The following is a 14030-nucleotide window of genomic DNA, read 5'->3' as shown; positions in this document are numbered from 1 at the left end:
GGGATCACAAAAGAAGTATCTGCGAATGCACACATCTGGCTTCCTTCTCTTGATTCCAATGACTTCTCTTCTTTTCTTACCTATATGTTAATTCTAACCTCTGCAACTCGTTGCACTTGCACTCTTATCCATGGCTAAGAAGGGATGCAACAACAGCTGCAACTGATGCAGTCGGGTCTCCGACCACCAAAGCAACGTTGAAATCGATAGCAATCCTCACGACCTTCTTCAGCTTGGAAAACTTTCCGGACTTCCACATGGAATTACTGAGTCTCTCCATGGCAAGAAGTTTAATCTCGTTCGAGGTTCAACGAAGAAGCAGAAGACTAGTATAGATCATTGATGATCAGAGTCAAGCATCGTCTACATGCTTTGTGTCGGAAGTTTCTTGCAAGAGAAGGTTGGTGGAGATCCCTTTGAATGGTCTTCGCTCTTAGGCCTTGTGGAAAAGAAGCGTCCAGTTCTGGTGGACCTTGCACCACGGAATCCTCTTCTTGCCTTCTTCTAGTAATCCTAGCTTACGGAAATTATACAGATCCTTCCTTTCTAAGAAAGGTATGAAGAAGACCTGGAAAATGGTTCATTTCATTTTCAGCGGGTCTTTGCCACGCCAACCGTGTAATATAGATTACCACGAAAATTTGTGGCACTTTTCTTTGGCATCGCCATAAAAACTGATCCTTTCTCTGTTTTTGCATGCCGACATTATGCGCATTGATTCGTGGGACTTGGAACCGCGTCGTCTTCCTAAGGGAGACGCTATGGGAGTTCGTTGGTCACACACAGCGTCTGGTCTTAAATCGGCCATGTGAGAAGAAAGAGAACGGAGTCACCGAAGAGACGACTCTTGGGACAACGCGTAGCTTCACTCGAGTCAAATGCAAAGTGTTTACAGCAGAATCTTTCCCTAGACGAAGCCAAACAGTTATGTCACCATCAAATGATGGAGAATTATTGGAATTGACTTGGTGAAGTCATCTGAATTGTCACGGTGGACACCCAAGTCATGTGTTCGTAGAGAGTTGACTGTGTTTGTTCGGTTCATGAGATGGCTCTCTCACATTTGGCAGTGCCACCGTCGATGTACCCACTCTGCATCTAAAGTATGATACAGAGAGTTCAGACGAATTTGATCTGTTCCCTCAGAAGGAAGATCGATGGTAGAAGTTATCTTTTACCTCACAGATTTGGGTTAGAGAAAGCTGTCCTGTTGGGAAATTTACAACGCATCGAAAAGATAAATATATGATCCAAATGAACTTTCTGTGGAAAATACCGAGAAAATCTTTTAGAGCAAACATGCGATTGCCAGAATATAAAGTCACTCTTAGGATTACACGACAGAACTTGAGAAACATATGAAGTGTACACCATATTCTATCATTGATGCCTCTTCTGGAGGTTATCAAGTTTATTGCTTCCCTTAGTGTTCTCAAAAACTTATCATTCCTTGCCTCCCAGAATTTACTTGTAACTCTGACCATACGTACATACATACATACTCTCTGCGACTTATTATGTAACCCTAACCTTTTCAATGCATGACAAGGTTTGCAATGACAGCTGCAATTAATGCGGTCGGGTCTCCAAAGACAGCGGCCATGACGACAGTGATAGCAATCTTCACGATCTTCTTGAGCTTCGCAAACTTTCCCTTCTTTCCGCTATATTTTCTACGAGCAACCGAAAGCTTGTGCAGCCCCTTATCCAGTGCTCGGATCTCATTAGCCTCAAGATTTGGTGCAGCTCCTTTGCCACCAAGGATGAAGTCATCCAGAATTTCTAGCATGTTGTTCTTAACACAGGACACATGGAAGTGGTGCTCCTCGCTCTCTGAAACGTACATCCAGCTGTTTGCACCTTTAATCAGATGCTTCTCGCCGCACTTGTAGCACTTGGAGGAGGACTTGTGACGGAGAACCAGTGTCATGGTTCCTTCCTCCGTTTCCACAGGTAGGCGGTGCTTCAGGTTGGCGCAGCACGGGTGCAAGTTATTCCCCTTGTCAAAACAATGGTAGACGTAGCCGTCGATGCCTGCTCCGCACGCATCACAACGGCAATCCTTCTCGCCAGAAACCAGAAAATGGAAGACGCAGTCTGGGAAGAAAGGATGGGCGAGGATGGCCTTAGGATTTGCACAGTCCATGTGTAGAACATGGCCGCATTGCTCGACGCAAGTGTATCGATGACCGAACCCTGCCTCCAGGCACCCATAACACCGGAAAGGCATTTCGTCGTACTCTAGCATCAGGTCGTGATGGTGGTGGTAGTCATGAATCAACCCACCGTAAGCCGAGCTTGAAGGATGCATCTTTTCTTCAACGATGAGTCTTTTGACCTGTCAAATTCATTTGTCGAAGCAAAGAACGTAAGAACATCAAGTGCGAGACATCACACAGGAATCAAAGAGTTTTCATTCAGAATACTATCTTTTCAAAAGGAGAAAAAGGAAAAGAAGTGCTTTAAACAATAAAAGTAGGAAAACTTTAGCTCTAAGATCCTATCAAAAGTTGCTTCCGACGGCAGGCAGGATAGTTAGCGAGTCTCAAAAGAAAAAGGCATCATCATCACTACCATTAAGAGAAGATAGATCAAAGTAGATCAGACACGCATACCTCTGTTCTTCAGTTGCCTCGATCGCTAGACTTACTCGTAAATGAGCTCTTACTTGCCTCAGTCCTGCTGCTTTGTATTGAGACGATCGTTTCCTTCGACGGGAAGACGAAGTCACCACGAAGTTTCGGGACAACTTCTACATGTCTTGCATGAGTCGTGTAATGCAAAAGATACGCAGATTTCTCCAGAACAAGATCATATTCATCGATTCCGTTTCGTGTTTATGTTTGTGTTTGCGTGTGCAATAGTAATAGCAATACAATATTATTTGTTTATGGTTGACGAAGCATGCATGCTGGAGTCAAACCGCGTCGTTATCGTCGGAAACATCGTGGCACTTTGGATGTTAATATACCACGTCGTTTCCTTGTGGATTATGTTAGTTGGTACATGGGTTTGAGCAAGTTTATTTTGCAGTTGACTTGTCTTACTACAAGTAACTTAGTCTTATTTCTATTAATAAGACCCAAAAGACAACTTTCATGTTATTGTTGTTAATGCATGATTCTACCATTTAAGTGTTTGTGAGATCATATCACTTCTTAGAAATTTTCCGTTAGTGTACGATCAAATACATGACACAAGTCAACGTCAATGTCAATTACGACGGGTTTTGGCAATCATGAAGCTTTGGTCGTTCAGATTATGGGATTCCTTCGGCATATAAAGTATCCTTCAAAATTTTGTCTCGATAAGTTTCTCAAAGAGTCGGCCCTCACCCGAAAATTTAATACGCGATTAACCTAATCTACATTTGAGGTTAGTGTTGAATCAAAATTCTCGATCGGAGCTCGGTAGAAATATAAGTTCATATATGGAACATTACACTTGTGCTCATCGTTATCGTGGAGATTAGATGGGCTAACACTAGTGAATCAAATGGATCGAGAAGGAATTAATCTCATAAAAAAATAAGATTAATATTTACTTATAAGGATTTGATCGATATATTATTATTATCAATTTTGACTTAAGTATTTTGATTATTAATTTAGATTGTATTATTAGGTTTGGTCTCAAATTTTATTGGTTCCAATTAATGACATAAAGACCTAAATTATTTATACATTTGTATGCCTCACTCAGAAAATCGAATTCATACAAAATATTCTGACGTTAAAATCATAGTCTATTAGTTGATCACCACCAAGGAGCTAATGTAGATGACACGAGGTCTAGGTCATCCCCCCACGATCGATAGCGGGGCAACAACCCATTAGCCACCGTAGTCACAACCCACAAGAAGCAATACGAGTCGATTGTTGGGGACAATGGTCCCCGACGATCAGGTTGACCTACACCCCCCTGGTCAAGCCCTGTGGACAACAACCCATATGGAGCCATTCAATTAAACCCAGTCAACTATTAAGGCTAGTAGGCAACGCCTCTTCTATCATCCTCCGCTAATTGATAAGTTACAAGAGATCATACAGATCAGTCGTCCACATAAATTAGTCACGGAAGGATGTACGAATCAATAGTTGTCCTCCCCCCCCCCCCCAGATATAAAAATTAGTCATCAATGCTAGAACAAGAACCGGAGCCTAAACCCAAAACCCTCACTGTTTCTACTACTTCACAAAACTAACTTGACCGTCGGAGGGGTTGGGTCAAGAAATCTCAACACCCCCACCCCCAATGTGACTTTGACCTTTAGTGTAAAATCCCTGAGGAGACCAGAGTCTCTCCTAGCTTCACTTTGGAATGACTTCAGACACTTAAAGGTGCCCCTATCGCCACGAGGCCACCTAGATGATCTAATGCCTTCAGAACAAGACCAAGTCATGCCGATCCCCGATTGATAATGTCCAGACTACAATATTTGAATACTAGAAAGAGGGTCATGAGTTCTTGACTTCCCTAGAGAGAAGTACTGATAAGAATATTTAGTATTATATTAATTGAGAAGTTAGAGAATGAATGGTTTATAAGCCTCGTAACTCATCCTTACCCTTAGAGATATTTTTTAGGGCTTACGAGTCTAAAAAAAAAATTATATGGATATATCTAAATAAAGATAATACTTTATGAGTCAAAGTTGCACCAATATCATCTCATCACTCTCTTTTTATTGGATAAATTAATAATTTTTTATTTTATTATGGGAGACAAAAGGCTAGTAGATATACTCAGCTATTCTATTAAGCACGATGTTATATGATTTGGTTCTCTTTAATTATAAGGACAAAAGGATGCATTTTATTCTAAGATATGTCATTCACATGAAAACCTTAAATTAACCAAGAGAAGTTGTACCAAAAGAAATTCCGATGAATCACTTGACTCTCATGCATCGTGAAGTCAATTGAAGAAATAGTTCTTTGGATTTAGATGATAAGCTCTTAGTCACTATCCTATATCAACTCCAGTATGAAATCGATTAGTTTCAGGTAAAATTAAACCATTCAAATAAATTCTATTATTCAAATAGGGGACTAAGTTTTAACTGTAACGTCACATTAATTCATTTTATTTGTGGTAATATAATGATTAATTTACTCTTTCATGCAGGTCGACCTCGATGATCCTATCTACAAAGTTATATCCATTTGATATTTGAAATATCATATTCTAACACATTATATAACTCGTTTGATTTCGGTCTCAAGTTATGTTTATAGAATAAGAGAAGAAAAATACGTCAAATCTCCGATGACTGTGTGTTGGGATCATCAAGCTTAGTTTATCTTTCTTTGAAGTCAAATCTCCAATCACAGGAAAGATGACATCAAGAACAATGGTGGCAGAACAAGGCAACTCCGTGAGCTGCTGAGGCGAGACATCGATGGCGTTTCACCCTTCAGGGCAAGAAAATGACAATAGTTGTGGTTCACCTAAAGAATCTCTCCTTCCATATGCACGCTTCAATCGTAAACTTGGGTAATGGATGCCTGAGATGGTTCACGTGCACTCCATGGCCACACAGGTTTGTGCGTTCTTGAAATCTTGTGCCCTAGCAACTTGAGGAGATGAATTATGTGGCCATGGATCATTTCTCGTCAAGGTAACGGAAAATGGTTAGCTTGATTCTGCTACTTGAGACTGCATACTAATTGCAGCGAGCAGCATTGCTCGCAGAGAGCTTGTCTTCTCCATTAATGGAGACGGTAAAACCCTTGTGTTCCTAAAGCCTTTTTATCTTGAGCTGTCTCCTCCGCTTACTGTGGCAGTAGGCATGGACAAGGAGCAAGCTTGAACCTGTAGGCATCCAGGACCACGCACAAGTGGATTTGAGACAGACTGCAGTAAGAGAATGCAAGAAAACAAGGGTCATACAATGAAGTAAAAACAAGGTGGAGGCCACATTTGTGTTCAGAATTCATCTTGTAGTCGCTGCTACAGCTGTTACTATGTTGTGTACTCTTTGACCGTCTTCCTCCATGATTCTGGCTGTGTGTGTGAACCAAGTAAATTAGGACTTGAAAGAACTTCGAACTGTGAGCAGCATCTGCTAAGGAGTTTCAAGAAATTTACAGAGTATTAACCTTAGGTGGTCAAGATGCCTCCTGTCTGTATGACACAGGAATTCAGTGTTCATTCCACATTATTCCCTCATCATAAGATACGGCCTGTACATGATGAGGTATGAGCCTTGAGTCCTATAATGTCATCAACAAAATCTGCTTCTTGTCATCTCTGCTTGATTCAGAAGCATTCAATCCAACGTTTCAGTATGCTTTTTGTGCTGATAGCTTATGTCTTATGCTGTATCTATGTCCACTAAACTAAATAGATTCCAGACCATGGATAGAACACTCTGCTCATGGGCTATTCTGATGTAGCACAAGCTTCCGGGTGTGGAGTTGAAGTAGCACCAAGAAGACAGACATGAAACAAAGGTTCACTTGAACTTGTCCCAGAGTAACGGAAAGATCAGGGAGGCCTACCTCTCAGAAACGACAGATTGCCTCTTCTTTCGACGAAGGGCATTCGCAGCGACAGTCGCTGCTGTAGCAGCAGCATCAACCACATGCATACTTATGAGTCGGGCACTCCAAGGAGAAGGCAAATATAAATCTTTCTGATGCCTAGTAAATGTAGGCCACACCTAAATGTCAGATGGAAGTCCTAAATGAGAAGAAAGGTTATGTTAATGGATGGAGGGGTCAAAGCAAAAATAATGATGCTGAAGCTAAGTGGAGAAAAGATAACACAACAGAGCAACATGACCATACTGTTTCCCTACAACCCCAAGAGACCATTTCAAAGCTTTAATTATACTCATCTTCATGATCTTTACAGAAATACCTGATACATTTGATGGGAGATCAATGAGAAACCAGGTCAGGTCTCATTCTGTGGAACATGGTTTCCTATTTACTTGTTTGATATTTGAAGGAGACGAAGGTAACACAGTATCACCTGCGAATAGCTGGAGTCGTTTTGGTGACTGTGGTGATGAAGAAACCATTTTGCTCTTCTGGGCCTTCGGGAGATGAGGTAGCAACAGGAGAAAGAGAAGGAGCACAGGCTTCTATTATATCCTTGTTCTTCATAGACCCGCTACTACTGTGATCCTTGAGTTCTTCTTCCTGCAGTGTCTTCCTGTACAGCTTCTCCTCTGCATCCTTGAGGAACTTCAACTTTGGAGGTGGGGAGGACCATATCCAAGTCAAACCATCTTCGTCCGAGGGTTCGAAGAGTGGGTTGAACCCATTTTGGCTGTAACAAGCCATGGGAGTCGGGGATGAGGAGAAGAAAGGCGGGGAGGACAGAGGTGTCAAGATTGGACTCTCCGCTATGAGAAGCAGATCTCGCAAGCTCTTCCCCACTCTGTATCTCACGTCCTCTGACACCAAGTCCTGCTGTGTCTCTTCTGCGATGGTGCAGAGAGACCTCGGAGGACCTGCAAGGCGGTGAAGCCTCATGAGCTCTGCTTCCACTGTGTCTTCTTCTCCAAATGGCTTCCAGAGCAAATCTCTGGTAGAGTTGGAATCGAGTTGCTCTTCATCAGAAGGAATTGCTCCGATCACTGACACGCAGATTTCTTGGGGATTGAGATCTGCAGAGCTCGAAAAAGAAGATTTCTTCCAACAAAACAAGTCTCCATCAATTTTTCTCTTCTTCCACCAGAAGAAATAGTATAGTTGCGCGACAACGGCCAAGAACAAGCAACCTGAGACAAGACTCAAGCCAATGCCCAAGCAACCCAAAGGTCTCATCTCTTCCTTAGCATTTCTTGACAGGAATCTGCCCAAAGATCACCACCCTTTTCTTCAAATCATCAGCAGAGAATTTGAAGCAGGCAAGTACATAACAAAGCACAGATTGAACCCTCCAAGAACTACTGGGAATGGATGGAGGCAGAGGAAGAACTAATGAAGGACGAAGAAGACAAATTCAAAATAACAAAATCTTCACCACAAAGATAAGACAATGGAATCAAGCAGGAACAAAGAATGAACTCATGCAAAACAAATTCTTGCTTCCTCCCAAAGACAGACCAAGGACCACAGACACTAAGATGATAAAACCACGAAAAGATTACACCTTTACCATCAAGGTGACAATCTGCGACCAATCACCCGTGACTACCATCCCAAAAAATAAGGGCACAAGAAAATTTTCGAAGTCACAAACTCTAAAGCCCAACTCTCAGAAAGCAATCTGACAAGTGAAACAAGACCAAGATCAAACCTTTGTCATCAAAATCACATTTTGAGAACCATCGTAGACTTCCTTAGCTCCCAAAAACCATCTTCGACCATCACCGATTCCTCAGCCTTAGATCAGAAATACCACCAACCATAAAAGAAGCCATCATGGAGAGCCAGAACATCGCTGCCCAAAACCTCCTGTGGCTTTTTCCAGAGTTTGTTTGATACCCTCGAGAGTGCCTCATGTGGGCTAGGGAAGGATGGTGTCGTTTCTCCAATGCCATGAGACCAAAACAGGGCATTCGCTACGGTGAAAATACTGTGTCCTCACAGACAAAAAGTACGAATTGGGAGCAGTCGATTTCGAAACTAAGGGCTGAGATTAAACCAATTACTTCAACCAATTGCTTGGGCATAATCCGCATTCCAGGTTGAGGGAAGGAGTAAATTGAAACGCGCGACGTGTTGGATGCGGTCTCTTTGATGCCTTGCGTTCTCCACTAGAGCAGAGACCAGCGAACTGCAATGTTTTACATATTACTCCTTGTATAGTTTGAGAATATCATATTTAACCCTATAAAAATGAATTATAAGGACTTTAGTATAAAAGAACAAGATTCAGAATTTGTTTGTATAAAATAAAAGGATATGGAGGACTAATATAAAAACTGATAGCAGAAATGAAGTGTATTCTTTGCGAAAAAGAAAGGTTATTATCGTAATTACAGATTCCAAAGGAAAAGGGTTTTATTTGAAATAAGAACAAAGAAGGGTTTATTATGTAAAAGAGTTTTTTTCTAAAGGGGAACCGCGATAGCGAATTAGGGAGAAGAAGAATGGCTCCTTTTTTATTAACGATTGCTACGATCGTCTTCTTCCTCCATCATTTCCATTCTTCCATCAACAGAAGAGGTCGCAGATAAAAGGCGGGAGCTGATTTATCAATATGAGTTTTATCTTCCGCAACGAGAAAACCCCAGCAGGTGATCTTTCCATCGTTACTCCATCTTCTGATTTGACCTATGAAGAAAGGACGCACCAAAAATCCGTTATTTTTTTTGGGACTTTTGGTTTTTTTTCTAGAATAGGTGGTCTTTCTTTGGTGTGGCCATGTTTATCATTTTCTTTTACTGGTCGATTAATCTGATATTATTTCATTCATACGACACAATTGTATATCTATGTGAGAATTCTTAAAAGAAAGTGGTCGTAATTTTGAAAATTTATTGTCTTTTGTGTTCTATCAGAGCTACTGCTGGAGAATAAGAGAATGTTTGATAGATCAATCAGGGACATTGAGAGGAAGAAACAAGGGCTGCAAGCAGAGGAGGAAAAGCTCATCGCTGAGATGGTACAACATTTTTAGGGGCCACTTGATTTTCTAATTCAGGAAATTTAATTATCGAATTTTGTAGTTTTGCCTCTTATGTGCTTATCCAAATTCAACATTTGTACCATCATGTGTTTGTCTGGTGTAAGCATTAAAGGGTGAACTATCTTTTCATTAATTATGGTAATGGATGAGGAAAAAAAAGTGGTGGCGAAGGAAAAGAGGAGGGGAGAAGTCAAACAAGGGGGAAAGATAGTCAGTTTTCTACATATTACTCAAGTAGTAGTAGTAGTAGTATCATGATTTATTTAGTACCAATTGCAGAGTTATATTTGATGATATTGAGGCCTCCCGGATGCATGTCTGCTGCAGTATGTTCAAATTTTCATGGCAGGCTAGGGGCAAACAACATTTCTGTTTGGTATTGACATAGTTCTATGGAACTTTTTATTTCTTCAGAAGTTTCAAATGCAAAGTACTCAGGTTTGGTCCAGCACATTGCAAACATGCCTTATTTAACAACAATTTGCGATGTAGTGCAGTCAAGCAGGTGTTGAAACATGTTGGCAAGAAGGGATTTTGTTTGAAAATCTTGAACTGATTCTGTTTTAGATATATCACAACAAGAATTAGAAGCATAATTAACACTCTGCAGTCAGCTTTACTTTTGATGGTGGATCAATATCGTGATGCTTGCCCAAGCATACATCATGCTGCAGTATGTATGAAAAAGAATATGTAGACCACATGTTTTATGGTCATTGTCATCTTCATATATTGATTTCAAATTATTATCTCATTGAACTTCTTAATTTCAATTTATTCTCGTATTCTCATAGAAATTTCTTCTGGAGAATCTAAGTTCCACTTGCTAGCTTCATTTGTGTATCAAGATTATTTAGGAGAAATTCTATAGCAAATATGGAAACAGGGAATAGATACTTTGGTAAGAAATGTAGTTTCATGCTGCTCTATATTAAAAAGTTCAAGCTCACTCTGCATAACTCATAAGATCTTTCGATCGTATTTCATTATTACCTAAAGATTCTGCGTTTGACTTCTAGTTTTCCTATTTCTAGTATCTTTTACAAACCTCTGGGAAGTTCAATGCTTGGTTGGTCAAACTATTTTTCTGTTTCATTTTCTACTGAAGAATTCATATGTTTTAGATGTTGAATCTTCTTTTCCACCTTCTCTGGGCGATAACTGTACTTAATTGATCTTCAATCTAGTTTTCTGTATTTCCTACTTAAATCATAACTGTCCTATTATATGTGATTGTTTCTTTGCTCATTGTATATGAATCCTGCTACAGGCAGCTGTAAAAGTCATGACAAAAGATCTTATCAGAACAAACATCAGATTACAAAGTTTTATGCCCTCAATCACAGCTCCAAGGTGTATCTCTTAGAATTCAGGTACGTTTTGGGCTTTCACCGTAGATTTTTGTGTCACTGTGCTACATAATGATTATGTTCTTTATAAATTAAAATGCAAATCTGACATAAAGCAAATTATGTTATTTTTTTTCTTATTTGGAGTCTGATTCTTATTATTTGCATTATGCAATCAGCTTACTGGAACACACTACTAGGATAAGGTTATTGGCAGCTTTTAATGAGATCTCTGTTGCAGAGGTAATGCCAAAATCTTTACACATGCTGACTTAGGATAAAAAGTCATTTGTCAAGTTTCAATCTATTAAAGATTTCTTCGCCACTGATCTTGTTAATTTAAGCTATATGGAAACAGTATGATGGATTTCTTAGATAAATGTCAAGGAATGTATCAAATGATCACTTTGTGGAGAGTGAAACAATGACAAGTAACTAATGGAGATTCTGGCATATCTGGAGGGTCCTGTGGATTTGATACAATTAAATTGGAAATGGTATTATTTGATGAGAAACTCATTATAGGAAATCCTAAGGATTTGGAAAGTTTCAGGGTTAATGTGGAAACTACTAACACCATTTTTTCAATAAGAAACTATGCTTCATTAAATCATACAACTGCAATTGTATGATTATAAGGCTTCCAAGGCTTCAACTCACTGTATTAACTATACCATCTTGTCAATAATTTGCACCTGTATTTTTCTTCAATCATTCATTGTTTTGAATAACTCAGCTGAGTAAAAGTTGATCTTGATTCAGTTCATATGGAACTCCTTTTACAAAACTGGATTTGGGTACAAATGGAATGAACTAGATATGGTTGATTGTTTATGTTCAACTCTTCAAGCAGACGATACCATGGAAGAAGATGAGGAAGATAAGAAGAAACAAACATAAAGAAATGTATACAATCTGAAAAATAGTTATTATATTTTCATTGGTGGAGAAGATGTAGAACCAAGGACAGAAGCATCAAACGGAGTCTTGTAAATAAAAGAACAAGAGCCTGCCAGGAAAACAGGATCAAGGAAAGAGTTTCTTTAGGCATTTAAAATTTGTTCGAGAAATTTCAGAATTATCATTCCATCATAATTTTGGAGGAAATTAATGGATGATTTTGCATTAATCTACTTTCGCTTTTGAATTTTCAACTCAGAGATGGAATCTGCTAGGAGGTTGGCAAAGCACGGATTTAGGTGTAAGAGTGTCTACTGGACTCTTGATCTAAAAAGTTTACAGGGAGCATTTGATCGACCTTTTTATGAATGTTGATATTGTATATTCAACACACAATCATCCACCAGTTCCTTTTCAGTGCCCCAGGGTATATATATCACATGCTAAATAGGCAGTGCAAGATATTTGTAGAAGTTGTAGCTGGATATGGTATTCGGTTTCTTTGTTTTGAGAAATTTTCCATTGTTTCTACTTGGTTGTGCCAGAATTTACCTGACAAACAAGTTCTGCATTTGATTTGATTCCCTTCGTGATCAGCATCATCACCACTGTCTTCATTTGAAAACAGAAATTCGTTTATTTCTTTTTATTTCTAAGAAGCATAATAAGGTGCTGAAGTTTTTTTAAATGTGTTCAATGGACAAACACCTTTGGTGTCAGACACTGTGATAGGATAAAGAGCATACAAGCAAGGAAGCACATGTTTCAATGATTTGGTGGAAGCAAGAAACCTAGCAGAGTTTGATGTGTCAGTATGGAGAAAGTCTCTCACTGCAATTGAGTCGGGTCTGGATTTAGTAGCTGGCACACCAGTGAAACAATTCATATACCAATAATATCAAGTCATGGACTTGACCACAAACTAACCTAAAACCTAAACTGCCCACTATATGCCCACCTGTTGTACCTCAAATCAACTAAGAGATTCTTGCCTCTTGTGGTTGCTTTTTGCAGGAATTGTTGGTGAGGACCTACAAGCCCACATGAGATTCAGATGTATACATAAAGAAGGTGGAATGAACAGGTGATCCTTTTGACCAAATCTCAGATCTCCTGAACATGAAAGATGTTTTACGAGTGAATCAATATATGAAAGATTGTCATTACGTTTAAGGTAATCTGAGATGTTTCATGAAGGTGGTCAGTGTGCTTTGTTGCAGACAGTTCAGGAGCAAGGTTGTGTGCAGTTGCACCATTTGGAAGATGGCTCAAATGGTGCTGCCCACCTGCATATTCATGGGGCTAAAAAGATCCAATAAAAGCTTTGGAGGTGACAGAACAAAGCTAAAGATCACCCCTCAGAATCTTGGTGTCTCTTTGAAGAGCATGGGCATGATGAACGAAAGGCTTGCGGATCCTCTCCACTTGCTTGGACATGGATTTGCAGCGGCGCTCTCTGCAGGCAATGCAAGATTTCCCCAGCCATCCGACTCAGATATCTCGCACATTGTGGTGGTACCTCATCTGCAGTAGCAACTCAGCGTAGCCACCAAGGAAAGCATCCTCCATCCACCAACAAAAGATGAATGATTGATCTGATGCCAAGCAGTGTTTGTTGTCTTCGAGTGAGATATTCGAGTCACTCGAGCACTTCTCATAGTTCTTTTAGGTGAGAGGAAAGTCGTACAATGTGCTTTGCCATCTCCTCCGTGGAGAAGGTGAGTCGTACGTATACAACTTAGCAGCGTCTCTTTCTGTGGGTGCTACGAGACTGTGTGCCGGAGCTGATCACAGTAATCTGCAGATACGACTCCTCTCATGGTAAGATTTGAAGCATCACCGAGTGCAGCTGTCAGATGATGGAAAAGCTCAATCACAGTCTCGCCGAGTGCATTCACCTCATCACCTCATTTTCCACAACAATGCCGTATTAATCAATCCGTTCGGTGGATGTTAATTGACAAGCACAAATTCCAGTGCCACTAAGATGCTTCTTCATTCTCCTTTTTGTACAAGTGGGTGTCTTTTCCACAGAGTGACTTCAGTTTCTTCGATGACAATCCACTTTAGGCATCTCTGATGTCCTCCGCAAGAGGTTTTCCTTCTTTCCCCAGAGACTATATTATTACACTGTGGACCAGAGATCAGCCAACAAAAACAGCGGAGAAAGCCAATGGCCGCCAATCTCCTCTC

General features: G+C 40.1%; 2 protein-coding genes and 1 long non-coding RNA gene across 3 annotated transcripts; 1 reads left to right on the top strand and 2 right to left on the bottom strand.

Annotated features, from left to right (window-relative positions):
- Positions 1-1383: 1383 nt before the first annotated feature.
- LOC135630907 (uncharacterized) lies at positions 1384-2749 on the bottom strand. The gene is made up of 2 exons (XM_065138206.1): positions 2616-2749; positions 1384-2338 (listed from the first exon to the last, which is right to left on the bottom strand). Exon 2 carries the CDS (start codon positions 2309-2311, stop codon positions 1535-1537), a length of 777 nt encoding a protein of 258 aa, XP_064994278.1. The 5' UTR covers positions 2312-2338; positions 2616-2749; the 3' UTR covers positions 1384-1534.
- Positions 2750-6817: 4068 nt separating this feature from the next.
- Positions 6818-8479, bottom strand: LOC103975390 (uncharacterized). The gene is made up of 2 exons (XM_009390345.3): positions 8254-8479; positions 6818-7806 (listed from the first exon to the last, which is right to left on the bottom strand). The coding sequence occupies exon 2, from the start codon at positions 7776-7778 to the stop codon at positions 6975-6977; it is 804 nt and encodes a 267-aa protein (XP_009388620.2). The 5' UTR covers positions 7779-7806; positions 8254-8479; the 3' UTR covers positions 6818-6974.
- A 575-nt stretch (positions 8480-9054) lies between these two features.
- On the top strand, positions 9055-13868 carry LOC103975391 (uncharacterized). Its single transcript, XR_670959.3, has 6 exons — positions 9055-9196; positions 9461-9564; positions 10859-10961; positions 11117-11180; positions 12852-12921; positions 13058-13868. It is a non-coding gene; the product is annotated as an uncharacterized LOC103975391 (long non-coding RNA).
- Positions 13869-14030: the final 162 nt, after the last annotated feature.

This window comes from Musa acuminata, chromosome BXJ3-2 (genome assembly GCF_036884655.1).
Source record: "Musa acuminata AAA Group cultivar baxijiao chromosome BXJ3-2, Cavendish_Baxijiao_AAA, whole genome shotgun sequence".
NCBI classification, from domain to species: domain Eukaryota; kingdom Viridiplantae; phylum Streptophyta; class Magnoliopsida; order Zingiberales; family Musaceae; genus Musa; species Musa acuminata.
The sequence above is the reverse complement of the archived record's forward strand: the minus strand, read 5'-3'. Positions and strand labels throughout refer to the sequence as shown.